Consider the following 14335-nt stretch of genomic DNA (forward strand, 5'->3'; position numbering starts at 1 on the left):
TGCTGGGAACGCAGCTCCCAGTGCTGGGAACGCAGCTCCCAGTGCTGTAGCACTGTCTACACTGCCACGTTACAGCGCTGAAACTTGCAGCGCTCACGGTTGTGTTTTTTCACACCCCTGAGTGAGAAAGTTGCAGCGCTGTAAAGAGCCAGTGTAGACAAGCCCTAAGGCTCAAGAATAAATCCTTCGGAAAAGTAGTCTTGGTCAGAGTGCTTGCCCACTCCACCATATAAAGTATGTCTACACTGCAGTCAGAGGCCACACTGCAGCGCATACAGACATACCCAAATTAACTTTGATCTAGTTAGCTTGAATAACAATAGCAGTGAAGCCATGGCAGCATGGGCTAGCCACTTGAGTAAATAGACAGGGTTCTGGATGGGCTTGTATAGCCTGGTGCTGTCATGGTTTCACTGCTATTGTTATTGGAGCTAGTTAGATCAAAGCTAGCCCGGCTATGTCTACATGTACTGTAGTCAGAGTTCTGATTGCAGCATAGGTTTAGCCATAATTAGCCACTATTGATCTCTGCAGAATAATAATCTCACACTTATTCCATTTTCAAGCTATTTCTATATATTCACCAAGAGGTACAGTTATGCAAGATTATTTGGCTTTGAATTTTCAGTGACAGTTGATAAAAATCTTGTGTTACATAGTGATTAGACTATGATATTTGCATTGATAAATGGCACGGTTTAATTGGAATAGAACAGGTTTACAGACAGAGTTGTACAGAGCAAATGATAAAAACTGGATCAAAGTGTCTTCCTATCCTTTTTGGTCATCAGTGTACCTAATTTCCTTATGCTTGGATTTAATAATAGAAGCATAGTACTTGCTGATTTGTAGGCTTGTGTTTTATGCAGAGCTTTGGAAAATTCAGCCGTTTGTGTGAACATTTTCTTCAGTTTAAATTTGTGTGGCATCTTCTGAGTTCTAAGTTCAAAACACCTCATAGCAGAATTAGTTTGAAACTGAGTTTCACTTAGCTTTGTGTTGACGCTATGCAAAAAAATGCAATAAATCAGACCAGATTTGCTGGGATTAAGTTCCCATCAAATGAAACTCAAAATAGGCTTCTAAGGGGCAGAAGGACTAATGCCTGACTTTTCCATTGGCTTTCATCTTGTATAGTCATTCATATTTGACAATATTTTAAACAGATTTTATACTCACTTTTCACCGATGTAAATTACTACACAAGGTGGTAGGCAGTGGAGACTCAGGTCCACTGGCTGTATGGATCCCTGAAGATAACTGGTTGCATCTCTTCATATAAACACCCAGGATTTTGTTTTGTGTGTGTGCTGAACATGGGATAATACAATATCTAGATTTTCAGCAATTTCATTTCACTGTTTCTGTGCATACATTATAAAGCAGTGACACTATGGCTGGAGAACATCCATTTCTTAAGACATTTAAAGCAGATTGGATGAAGCAATGGAGACTATACTGCAGGGGAAAATCCTGTACTGACAGAGGGATGGACTAGATTGGACCTAATACAGCAGTTTCCTCTCTGACTTCTACAGCTTTTGCACCTTGAATCCATAACCTGGACTACATTTCTGGAACTTTAATGTCACTTTGTTACAGTTGGCCTGAAGGTCTTGTATACTGCATGGATCTGTAGAATTTTCAAGGGAGGTTGATGATCTAGTTCCATGCAGTGAGAGTTCAAGAATATGCACACAGAAATCTGCCTGTAGAAATGTGTGGTTACCTTTTGATTTATCTCCCTCAGAACCTGTGCTCCTTTTACAACAAATAACTGTCTGTCCTATGGTCTCATTTGGAAGCAACATTGCAGTGTGAAGGTCCCAAATTAATTGAACTGCTAAACCATGGTATGATCCAATTTATGGGGGACAAAATGAGGAACACAAGAAAATTAGTGGCATGGGATGCTTAAAATGGGGCAGAGTTGAACTTTGTTATTGCTAACCCAAATTCCTTTTGCTTCGAAGATGCTGATGAAGGGAGCTCTTGATTGCTGGCAACAAGCAAGAGTTTAGGCTCCTTTTGTCAGCTAGGCTAAATTATAGCGCAAGGAATGGATGCTGAAATCCAGATTCTGTCCTTTGATTCATACATCCACTTGCCATTGAAGTTGCTGGGATTTGTGTATGTGTCCGTAAGGGCAGAATTTGGCCCTCCAGCTCAATGGACAGGGCATATATACTTTTAGTTGGTTCCAGTGTTAGATGCTTTTCTGAATAATCATTGTCTTGAATTTAAGTACAATCTGTCTAGATACAATCTTCAGTGTAGCAGATGTCAGTTGCTGTGTGAACTCCAACTACAATTAATCTAAGGAAGACAGAGGGAGAATTTGCAACGTTGGTGAGACTTTTATTGCTTCTGCAAGTAGGTTTTTCCATTATTCCCTTTGTTTCTAATGACCATAGTCTACTGCTGAAGTTAAAATATGATTCCAGGTAGTTCATAGAGGGAGTCAACACCAAGTTGTGTTCCGAGGGGTTAGTTCCGTAAGGAGTGCCCCTAAAACAGGCTAATGTCACTTTCATTGCAATCTGTAATTGTTTGACTCTATATTGTATAAAATGCTGATGTTCTTGCTTCTCTGAACAATAAGAAGTGAGGAGAAAAATCATGCAGACTTATGGATAAAGCAAAAAACTGTGCTTGGATAAAACAGAAAATTGTGCTTTCTCCTGCAGCTTGCAGTTTTTCAGAACTAAGTCTCATGAATGGCAATGATCTTGGCCGCTTTGCTCCGAGGTGCTTGATATGAAGCTCCTCTCTGGGGAATGAAGGGGAATATTTCAGCATTACTAAATTTAGCAACCCTGCTCCTAAAATCTGACCTGTGTAATGGTCCTCTTGTTTTTTCAGACCAATAATTTAGTGTAACCTCTTCTGGCTTCAATTTGCAGTAGACTGTAGTGGGGGATGGTGGCTCTTGTGGTTGGAAATGGTATATAGAGCCTTTTGCCTCTAGCCTGTCTGTTCTAATGTATACCAGAGTGGCCAAAAGTTACTGTCTGGCTGTTCAGTAGCCTATGTGAAATGAGTCAATTCCCAACCCTCTTTGTGCAATCATGCTTTTCGCCAAGCAACTTCACTCCAACTAGAGCCAAGTGAATGATTTGTAATGAATAAAGTACTCATATTTTGCCACTTTCTGTTCAGAAATTTTCACAGATGGCATTTTTCATTTGTTGTTTAGAATTATTTGCCAAATTTCTACAATAAATTTTTAGTCTATAGCTTGTTCCCAAGCAGTTCACTGCAAATATTTAATATTTTAGGTTTTCTGATTGGACACACATGTCACATGGTATTTTTTCTGTTCTCTGACTGGATGAGAGTAAATCTTAAAATCAGATCCGTAATGTGAATGCTCAGAGTTATAAATCTGAAATTTGCTCTGCAAAAATTTACAGCATATGCTCAAAACTTGTATGTGCAAACAATCCTGCTAATAAACTAATTTTCTAGGATAATTTGCAGAAAACAAACGTACCAGGAGCATGAAGCAAATTAAACATTATTGAACAAATATTTGGTGACCGCTTTACTTTGCGATATTCACCCTACTCTAAATACTGTAGAGACTCATTTTAATTGGAATTGCAACTGGCATATTGTTATGCTTTGAAACAATTTGGGCCATTCATTTTACTTCACTATATCCAAGTCTGGTATGAATGGCTCCCTCTGTATTCAGGATAAAACCCATAGCATTCTGTTCCATTAGAACATAAAAACGGCCATACTGGGTCAGACCAACGGTCCATCTAGCCCAATATCCTGTCTTCCGACAGTGGCCATTGATACACAAGATATATGACTGGTCTATGACTGAACCATTCAATGATGTGAAATTTTTATGCTACTGTTCCATTGAAAACTAAACTGTGCCCAGTCCTTGCTGATGTTCTTTGCTTTGAGTCTGTCAGCTTTTAGTTGCTGCTTAATATACATTTAAAAAAAATGAAAAATCAAAGCATTTCTAAGATCTGTGAAATGGAGTTTCACATTGTACTCACTGAAATATTCCCTATTTAATGCAATGCAGTTATTAGTCCTTTCTTCTACATAGTTTCTTTGACAGTATAGGGTTTTTCCTCCAAAGATCTCAAATCACTTTACAAACACTAAATCTCACAGTATCGTTGGGAGGTGAGTATTACAACTATGTCATTGAGAAATAAATGGCCGCTCATTGAGGTTAAGTAACTTGGCCCAGGTCACACAGTGAGTAGGTTCCTGAGGTGGCATTAAAACAATGCTGTCCTGAATCCTCGAGGCCCTTTTTCTAAGCATTGCATACCCACCTCTTTTTATTGTTCATTTAACAAAGCAGGAAAAAAAAGATTAAATAATTTCATCTTGAAAAGACACCCTCATAACACACTTTCAGAACTATGGTGCCATTCACTTTTATTGAGGGAGATCTGTATTGTTAAATGAAATAATTGTTACTGAACTATATTTAAAAAAACGTGTGGTTCCCTTTTGGTGACCTACCGTGACAGATTCTTCCGATGATACAGAATTTGGGTTTTCTGTGCGTTCTTCTCCTTGTCTTTTACATTTCTGAATACAGTTGCTTTGCTGGCTCCAACCAGGGCATGGACACTCAGAAAAGAAGGAGAAGCCATTAGAAGGTTGGTAGGAAGGTACTACCAGCCCAAAATACCAAGAATTTGAAGCTAGTAAAATGATGGTTATTCATTTCTAGGGAGACTAACCTGAATTTTGACTGAAGTATGCACTTCAGAGTGTGAGAGGAAGAAAGAATGTGGCTTTTAAAAAAAAATTCACATTGACCATCTCAGCTTCCAGTGTGTTTTACCCCAAACACCTCCAGCATGGCACATGTCCTCTTGGGAGGTCTTTGAATAATGAAATCTAGGGCCTACAAAACTACAGAGAGTCCACAGTAACCTGTGTTTTGTTGAAAGTCTTTTCTCTTCTCCCCTCTTCTGCCTTTAGAAAATGCTTGACTACTCCTGAAGTCAAGAGGGTTGCTTTTGATCGGTGTCACTTTAGAAGACTGCAAGACTGTTTCCTCCCCATTTTGATCTAAATGCAACCCCCCCCCAGTACTGTTCGTGTGTGTGCTGGCTTGGAGAGCAAGTGATTGGGACCAAAAGTCAAACCTAAGTTTCCCACGATCCAAAATAAAGCCTTGAAAGACAGGGTATCTATGATTCCATCTGATATAAAATCCCAAGGTTGCAGGTGTGCACTGGGATTGTATACCCTAGTAGCAACAGGCAAAACATGTCATTGTAGGTATTCATACTAAGTGTGAGGAATTGCTCGTTTTGGCAGAGTTTGAATTATGGCATTTTAGGTCATAAGACCTCCCACTAGAGAAGTGGTTACCCCAGTGCATCACAAAGATTAGCAAATCTTTTAAAGGCATGATCTCACAGAATTTACCTTTGTATCACTGTCCTTGGGGTTTCTTAAACTCAGAACCCTTCATGTTTTAATATAATAATGGAACGAACATAAATCATATTTAGCTATTGATAAAATATCCTTTGCAAATTGTCATAAGGAGCTATTGTGCTCAGCAAACTTACTGGGAAGGGAACTTCAAATATAACAAACACAATGAAGGCTAGTGCACAGGGTAGCAGGACACAGATGATTACTGCTTTGACGTAGATGCTTTGTCTTTGTGTTAGTCTGAGCAGCATGCCTTCACCTATACCTGTGATTAGAAAGGGAAAAAAATCATTCTCTCTGAAGTAGATGAATACAGAAGACAGCATGTTCCCCATTGGTAGTTTGAAGATTTCTTTATCTTTAGGATGGTAACGCAGTACAGTTAAACCTGAGAGAACATTTCATTAACACTTAAGGATGTCCACAAGACTATGTGAATATATCAATCTAGAAAGCCTCTATGAAACCTTTTAGAACTGTGTCTGGTTCATGCTTGGTGGTGAGATAGGAGCAAGAACATAATTTCCCATGAGCGAGCTAGTGGCCAAATTTTGCTCAGCTATACAAATATGCAAGTTTACAGAACAAAGAGGAGTTGTGTGAATTTCAGAAAACCTCCTGGCCCAATATTTTTCAGATACCACTGTTGGTAGTCTTTGTGACACTGTGTGTGTGTGTGTGTGTGTGTGTGTGTGCTGAGCATCTCAGTGCTGACTATGCAGAGGAAACTTTACTACTACCTGAGCTGCTGTTCTGTTGGTGTATCGCTGTGGAGTGCACTTGCTCTGCAAAAATTTCAGGCTCAGACAGCTTTGCATTAATAATGCAATTTGATATCCCCACCAGAAACACTGTGAAAAGAATGAGATGTTTAAAACCAGTGAAAGTTTTTTTTTATTTATATAAACCAGTTAGGGAACAAAAGCAACTCAAGACTAGAGTAAACTAAGCACTGGCTTAGTTGCCAACAATTGGTGGAATATTAGGCAATTGGCAACAGAATACTAGTAACTTGCAATGTTATCATGTTAGACATGATAATATAGTGAGATGTCTTTGCCAATGTTCCTTCATTTGAGAATTTCTATTCTGAAGTCCAGGACTGTTTGTAAACTATTACTGTACAGTCTATCCAATAACCATATCTTACTTATAGCTTTGTAAAACACTTTTGGGATACACAGTGTATGAAAGTTGCTCCGTACAACTGAATTAGTGTCTAAATGGGTTTATAACAGTGTTAAAGGGAGGGACATAGGCTGGAGCATGGATATTCTAATATGTTTGGGCCCTATGCTTATTGATTGGCCAAAACTTTAGAAGCCTTTTGATCCACAACAGAGTTTAAATTGTTATTCAAGGTTGGGTCATCAAAGCCTTAGTTTTTAGCTAAACTGTGGGCACAATGTAAGGAGTGTCGTCAGTCTCAATATGGTTGACCCTTTGGTCCTGTTGACACTGTAATTCCATCCATCTTGAGGGACCATGTTACAGCATGGTAGAGTGCTGACATGGTTAGAACACAGATTTTGCAGTGCAGTTGAGTGTTTACTGTGTTTTAGACGAGTTGCCGAATTATGCTACACACGTGGGCTTTTGCAGGGCTGTATTGCAATTTGGGCAGGGCCAGCTCCAGCATTTCTGCCGCCCCAAGCAAAAAAAAAAAAAAGTCGCGATCGGCGGCGGCAATTGGAAAAAAAAAAAAAAAAAGCCGCGATCAGTGGCGGCAGTTCAGCGGCAGGTCCTTCGCTCCTAGAGGGAGTGAGGGACTTGCCGCCCCCGAATTGCCGCAGGTGCTGCCCCTCTCCCTTGGCCGCCCCAAGCACCTGCTTGTTAAGCTGGTGCCTGGAGCCGGCCCTGAATTTGGGGTCACAGTTAAAACATGACACTGTCATGTTTAACTGTCTGTGGACTACTGCATTACAACAGAATTCCCAAATTCTGTAGGAATTACTGTAGCTGGAACCTTTACAAAGAAAACCAACTAATTTTGCGTGTGTGGTTTGATACAGAATGAGCTTTCTAAAATCTACTGGAAGATCCCTGGAACAAAGGGGAAAACCAAACAGCCTGTAGTTCACTCCTCTGTGCTGAATATTCTACGTTTGATTTTCTTTTCATTTTCCCAAAAGAGCTGGATTATTGTACGATGAATAGTATCATAGTTATACATGGTTATGGTCATGGTAATCAGGTCTTATGCTGACTGCTGCTGAAATCCAGGAGGAATATTTCTTTCCTGAATGTTCAGTATTGCACAATTAAGTGGTTTCCCATCTCCATATCTTATCTATATAAATATCTATATGTATTGGAAAATAAACAAAACACCCTACAGTAATTGTCCACAAAACTATGTCTTACAATACTGTTACTCAGTGTTTGGATCATTACTTTATAATACTGCAGTATTTTTTTACAAATATATCAATATCAATATTTTGCTTTCATAAACTCTTTTGTTGCTGGGAAGGTATCAGCTGTTTGTGGGACAAAGCCTAAGATGACATTTTTGACATACCTAATAGGAATATACTATAATGAACAAAGATTTTTGTTTTTTACCTTTGCCTGTAAGGTTAAATTCAGTCTGAAAACTTTGTTTATGATCTGTTAATAAGAGACAGCTGTGGGCAGTAGAAACACTCTCATCTGGATCAGTGATGACTTTCAGGCTTTGGAGGGTGTATTTAACGTTTGGCTTGTTTGTGAAAACACCGTACATCTTCTCTGAGTAAAGAAGATTTACTTGTATGGAGCTGTGCAGACCAGAGCATTGCAAAGTGGCGACAGTATGGTTTCTCCTTAGCTCCCCTTTTGCCACTGTCTTTTCAGACTCTGGAGACAGGAAAGCAAAAATATAACTACTAGGAAGTGCTTGTCCTAAATTATTTACAGTTTCTCTTGTACAAGATTCAGGCCATCAAGATTAGTCATGAACATTGTGGTACCACACGAGCACAGAGACACATAACTGTTAATATTACAGTGAGGAAAAAAATGACCAGATTTTCAGTTTGTGTGTGTAAATAATTCCCCGGGGTTCTTTTCACCAACTAACTTTTATTCTTTTAAAACACCACAAAAATGCTTATTTAATGTAATTGCCCATTTTGTATCCAGTCTAACGTAGTTATATTTTTGTGATAACTGTGCTGCCCGTGACTGCATGCAGTATTCAAGGTATGGGTGTACCATGAATTTATCGAGTGGCATGACATTTTCTGTCTTATCTATCCCTTTCCTAATGGTTCATAACATTCTGTTAGCTTTTTTGACTGCTGCTGCACATTGAGCGGATGTTTTCAGACAACTATTCACAGTGACTCCAAGATCTCTCTCTTGAGTGGTAACAGCTTATTTAGACCCCATCATTTTGTATAGGTAGTTGGGATTGTTTTCCAAAGTACATTACTTTGCACTTATCAGCATTGAATTTCATCTGCCATATGTTGCCCAGTCACCCAGTTTTGTGAGATCCTTTTGTATCTCTTCATAGTCAGATTTGGACTTAACTATCTTGAGTAATTTTGTATCATCTATGAACTTTGCCAACTCACTATTTATTCTTTTTTCCAGATCCCAGTACAATCCTTGGGGGACTCTGCAGTTTATTTCTCTCCACTGTTTATTCCTACCCTTTGTTTCCTATCTTTTAACAAATTACTGATCCATGTGAGGACCTTCCCTTTTATCCCATGATTGCTTGCTTTGCTTAAGAGCCTTTGGTGAGAGACATTGTCAAAGGCTTTCTGGAAGTGCAAGTACACTATATCCACTGGATCTCTCTTGTCTGCATGTTTGTTGACCCCCCTCAAAGAATTCTAATAGATTGTGGAGGCATGATTTCCCTTTACAAAAGACGTGTTGACTATTCTCCAACATACCGTGTTCTTTTATGTGTCTGATAATTCTGTTCTTTACTATAGTTTCAACCAATTTGCATGGTACTGAAGTCAGGCCTGTAATTGCCAGGATCAGCTCCAGAATCTTTCTTAAAAATTGGTGTCACATTAGCTATCCACCAGTCATCTGGTACAGAGGCTGATTTAAGCAATAGTTTACATACTGTTAGTAGTTCTGCAATTTCATATTTGAGTTCCTTCAGAACTCTTGGGTGAATACCATCTGGTTCTGGTGACTTATTACTATTTAATTTATCAGTTTGTTCCAAAAGCCTCTATTAACACCTCCGTCTGGGACAGTTCCCCAGGTTTGTCACTGAGAAGACATACACCCAGTCAATATGAGGATAGTTGAAATCCCGCATATTGCATTTTCCAGCTTTGTAGCCTCTCTAATGTCCTTAAGCATTTCACAGTCACCACCACCATCCTGCTCAGGTGGTCAGTAGTATATTTCTACTGTTACACTCTTATTGTTCAAGCATGGCATTTCTGTCTATTGAGGTTCTTTGACTTGATGCTTTCTTTCACATATAGTGCCACTCCCCCTCCAGCATGACCTACTCTATGACTATATATATTGTACCCTGGTAATACCATGTCCCATTGATTAATCTCATTCCACTAAGTTTCTGGGATGCCTATTATATCAATATCCACATTTAACACCAGGGACCCAACTTAGTATTCAGACTTCTAGCATTTGTATATAAGCACTTGTAAATTTGGTCAATATTCTGCTGCTTGCCTTCATGTGTTGCATGTAAATGGGACTATTACATTTGACTGTTCCTCCTCACAAGCTCTTACCTGTACTTTACCAAATTCTTTCCTATCCTTTTGACTAGTGTAGCCCATAGCGCTGGCTTGCCTGCTTGCCTTCATTAAATTAATTGCTAAGGGATGTCTCTGCCTGAACCATGTACTCCACACCAGTTGTCTTTTCCCTACCCCTTAGTTTAAAAAAAATCCTCCACAACCTTTTTAAATTTTACATGTCAGCGATTGGGTTCTTTGTGTTTTAGATGGAGCCCATCCTTCCTGAATAAGCACCTCCTTTCCCAAAAGGTTCCCTAGTTCCTAATAAACCTGAAACCTTCCTCTCTACACTGTTGTCCCATCCACGCATTGAGACCCTGCAGTTCTGCCTGTTTTTCACCCTGTGTGAAACTGGAAGCATTTCAGAAAATGCTACTGTGGAGGTCCTGGACTTCCCTCTCTTACCTAGCAGTCTAAATTTGGACTCCAGGACCTCCCTCCTACCTTTCCCTATGCCAGTGGTACCTACCTGTACCATGACCAATGGCTGGTCTCCAGCACTGCACATAAGTCTGTCTAGATGTCTCTTGGGATCTGCAGTCTTCGCACCAGGCAGGCAATTTACCATGTGATTCTCCTGATCATAACAAACTATGTATCTATATTTCTAATAAATGAATCCCCCCTTGCTCTTACCTTGCTCTTCTGACTAACTGGAGTTTCCTCCCCTCTTCCTTTGCTTCCCTACCTTGCAGTAAGATGCTCATGCTTCTTGTGCTTTCAGACAGTACTTCTGAAGAATTTTCCACACGACAGTCATAATCTCTGAGGTCTGAGTGAAATGGACATGACAGATTACTAGATTGTAATCATGTGCACAGTTTCCTTCTTGCCTCTTTGTGGATTTTTAAAAATTTTAAATGCAACTCCCCTCTTTATTTTTCTCTGCGACTTTAATAGCGACTAGAGTTGCTCTGATTAATAAAGTCTAGATTATGACTTAAACTTGCAGTGAATTTTGGGGGCGGGGGAGAAGTGTGTGGATCTGGGGTCTTGGATCAGCATGCCGTAGAAGTGGAAGTGAGTTAAAATTTATATCCAGAGTTGAACTTTCCTCAAACTTGCTATGCGTATGTGTTCCGAGCCAAGAGTTTTGTTTGAGCTCTAACATACACACCATTCCCAAAATATTTTACAATGTTATAGATCATAAAAGTGTGAAACCAAAATACTACCCACCACTATGAGTAAATAAAATTAAAAACCAAGAGAGAACACTGATACTGTCAGGAGAGTTATTTGCTATGCTTGGTCCTAAGATTGCTTGTATTGTAGTTTAGTTACCATCACTGTTAATCTGAGGGAACTGAACTGTGCTAGAAGTGCAAATCAATAGTAATATAAAAGTTCCTTAGTGACCCCAGAACCCTTTCTAAAAGAGTAGGGGTGTGTTGCCACATTTATATTTCAGTTCTGCCCAGCCAAATTCCTGCTGTAGCTTAAATTGGGTAGAGGTGGTATTGCTTGTTTTTTTGCATAAGTCTGAGGCTGTAAGTAAGTATACAGGAAGAATTTTATTCACACAAATAGTTATCAGTTCATTGGCACAGAGGTACCATGGTGACTGGCAGCTTTGAAATACTTTAGGTGGAAGTGTCAGCCTTGAAATGGTATGTTAAACAAGAAATATCTCTTCTGCCTATTGTTAGTGACTCAGTGAGAGAAGTTGAAAGCTCTTACAGCACTATTTGAAAGCATAAGGAGATAACTAATGCATGCTCTCTCTTAAAAAGACGGGGGTGGAGGGTGTAATGGTCAAAATAATGATACTGCCGAGTGTAGAACTGCTGTTGCATATTCCCTATGTGGCCAGCCTACTTGTGAGTGTCTTTAGAAAGTTTTTGAGATGCCAGTATGGGAGGTGGTATGGCTGGCAATCCAAATTCTACTGATTTTTTTTTTCTCATTCATTTTTTTTAAAAGCTTTTAATAAGTGACATTTTCAGAGCAGTACCTAAACATTAACTAATAAACATAATTTATAAATATATGACATGTCTGTGTCCCTGGTATACTTTTTGGTTTTGTTCTGTTAGAATTCTGCAAATAGTTAAAAACAGTCCACTTACCTTTTGGGCTGAGGCTGTAGTATATAAACAGTAAACTAAACACCAATATTGTGTCCATAATGCTGACATGAATACAATATTCGTGATCATGAAATCCTTTTCACTCTTACTGCTTTCACTCATAAATCCTGTGGGGTTGCATTGGTTGGTAAAACTCCCAAATTCGTATTGTAATGGCACCGATTCCTGTTTAAAACTCACTAAGTTTCAATATTGATTATTTATAAGGAGAGTTAAAAATGAGGCTGTTTATTCATTGCCGTTTGATCTGTTTCTAGATTGGTAATTGCTCTGATCCAGTTAATAGAGGTGCAGGATTTGCTTACTGTTTGACCTGAATAAACTTTATCTATGGATATAATTTTCCCTCAGTGCATAGGGCTTGCATGAGGCCCAATGTACCACATAAGGATAAGTCCCATGTTAAGCATTTGAATGGGTGTAACTGGTAAATAAGAATTTTGCCACACCTGGGTGAATTTCACTGCCCTAAACAAGATAATTTAGCTGCCTGAGTAGACTGAGAGGAAGTCTTTCACTTGCCTGATATACGCTAGATTCTATTCTGTTCTGTTTAGGTTCTTATACTGTGCTCATCACCATAGTATCCAAGAACCTTCTAGAATTAGGAGATTAAACAAGATGACAAGTGTTGATCAACAGTTTATTGGCTCAGCAGGCATTGCAGGATTAAATGGACACTGTTGACTAAAATTGGGCCCCCAAACTGGGACAAGTGTATTTACAAGTGTAAAAATGAGCTTTTGAGTAATGTAAAGTGTAGAGTCTTTATTTAGATTTGTGAAACTACAAGAAGTGCGCGTGCTCGCGTTCTGCCCCCTCCCTGACAACTTAAAAACAGAGTAAGCAAAATGTAGGGTTGCTGCTGGTTCTCAAAGTATAGCCATAGCTAAATACACCATATAGCCTAGATAAAATAAAATAAAGATCACATCCTCCCTCCAATAAAACTTCTTTCCCCAAAAGGTCTTTTAAAAGAATGAGCGTTACAATGTGCCCTGAAGATCAGCTGAGTTGGGCCATTTTGGATCAAGGGCAGGATGAGTGCATTCCACAAGAAAAGGGCCCTCTGCAGAATGCCCTGCCAGCAGCCCCCTCTCTCTTTTATAATTGTAGGGCTATGTTCTAAGTGCTGTAGGAATCTCCCATGTGACAGTGTCGCATGGGGGAAAAGAGGCATCTCAGGAAGGCAGGTCATTTATGGTTTTTTAGGTCAATACCATAAACTCTCTCCAGAAATCCACACACAGCCAGTGCAGATTATGAAACATTAGTGCAATATGCTCACAGTAGGATTAACAACTGGGCTGCCACATTCTACACTAGCTTTAGTTTCTGGATGGATTTGAGGAGCCAAAGTGCAGTGTAGTAATCTCTAGTCTGAAGATGGCAAAGCTATGAATTGCGGTGATATAGCCTACATCAGAAGGAAAAAGTTTCACTTTCTTAGCCAAATGGAAAAAACAGTGTCTTGGTTACCATGGAAAATCGACCATCTGGCAATAACTGGGAGTCTAACCAGAATGCTAGGTTGCTACTTTCACCAGTAAACTAGGTAACCCCGGATGTGCTAACGCAGCTCAATTGTTAGAAACTGGAATTTTCTTTTTCTGACACAAGGTGGCGCTGAGATAACCTTTTCAGCTAAAACGTCTCCTTTTTCAAAGATCAAATGTCCACCTACTGTTTAATTTGATCGTAGAATGAAGGATAGTATATTTTTAATGAATCTAAGATTAATCCTTGCTTTTCAAATGACTTGTGTTCTAGATACCCAAGCTAGCTTTGTTGTAAGTATTGATAAGGTCAGAGGGGTTTTATTTTTTTTAAGATAGTGGGAAAAGCTTGCATGTACAGCAGCAACACCAATAATGAATACTTCGCTTCTATAGAGCATAGTTCATCCATAGATCTCATAGTGCTTTATAAAGGAGGCTATCATCCCCATAAGAGAGCTTTAAAGTGGTATGAGGAAGTAGGTTTCCAAAATTTGTGATTATGTTGGGAAGGAACAATTTTTAAAAAGTTTGGGCCAGATACTTCTCTGTGCTCCAGTTTCATTTATAGTTGCATTTTCACACTAGACAT

The 14335-nt window shown here is 39.2% G+C and overlaps 1 protein-coding gene across 1 annotated transcript; it reads right to left on the reverse strand.

Moving 5' to 3' along the window:
- Nucleotides 1-1532: 1532 nt before the first annotated feature.
- Nucleotides 1533-12284, reverse strand: CUNH17orf78 (chromosome unknown C17orf78 homolog). The gene is made up of 7 exons (XM_029912527.1): nucleotides 12227-12284; nucleotides 10846-10929; nucleotides 7999-8271; nucleotides 6174-6284; nucleotides 5569-5698; nucleotides 4501-4614; nucleotides 1533-1662 (listed from the first exon to the last, which is right to left on the reverse strand). Exons 1-7 carry the CDS (start codon nucleotides 12282-12284, stop codon nucleotides 1533-1535), a joined length of 900 nt encoding a protein of 299 aa, XP_029768387.1.
- Nucleotides 12285-14335: the final 2051 nt, after the last annotated feature.

This window comes from Terrapene carolina, unplaced genomic scaffold, assembly GCF_002925995.2.
Source record: "Terrapene carolina triunguis isolate 2854851 unplaced genomic scaffold, T_m_triunguis-2.0 Scaffold231, whole genome shotgun sequence".
Taxonomy (NCBI): domain Eukaryota; kingdom Metazoa; phylum Chordata; order Testudines; family Emydidae; genus Terrapene; species Terrapene triunguis.

Excerpts from the sequence above, each read along its gene's own strand:
- CUNH17orf78 (XM_029912527.1), bottom strand. The coding sequence starts at position 12,284 with ATGGACACAATATTGGTGTTTAGTTTACTGTTTATATACTACAGCCTC. Across the intron at positions 4,615-5,568 it reads ATATTTGAAGTTCCCTTCCC|GAGTGTCCATGCCCTGGTTG; the intron begins AGTAAGTTTGCT and ends TCCTTCTTTTCT. Across the intron at positions 1,663-4,500 it reads CATCGGAAGAATCTGTCACG|ATCATCAACCTCCCTTGAAA; the intron begins GTAGGTCACCAA and ends GCATGGAACTAG.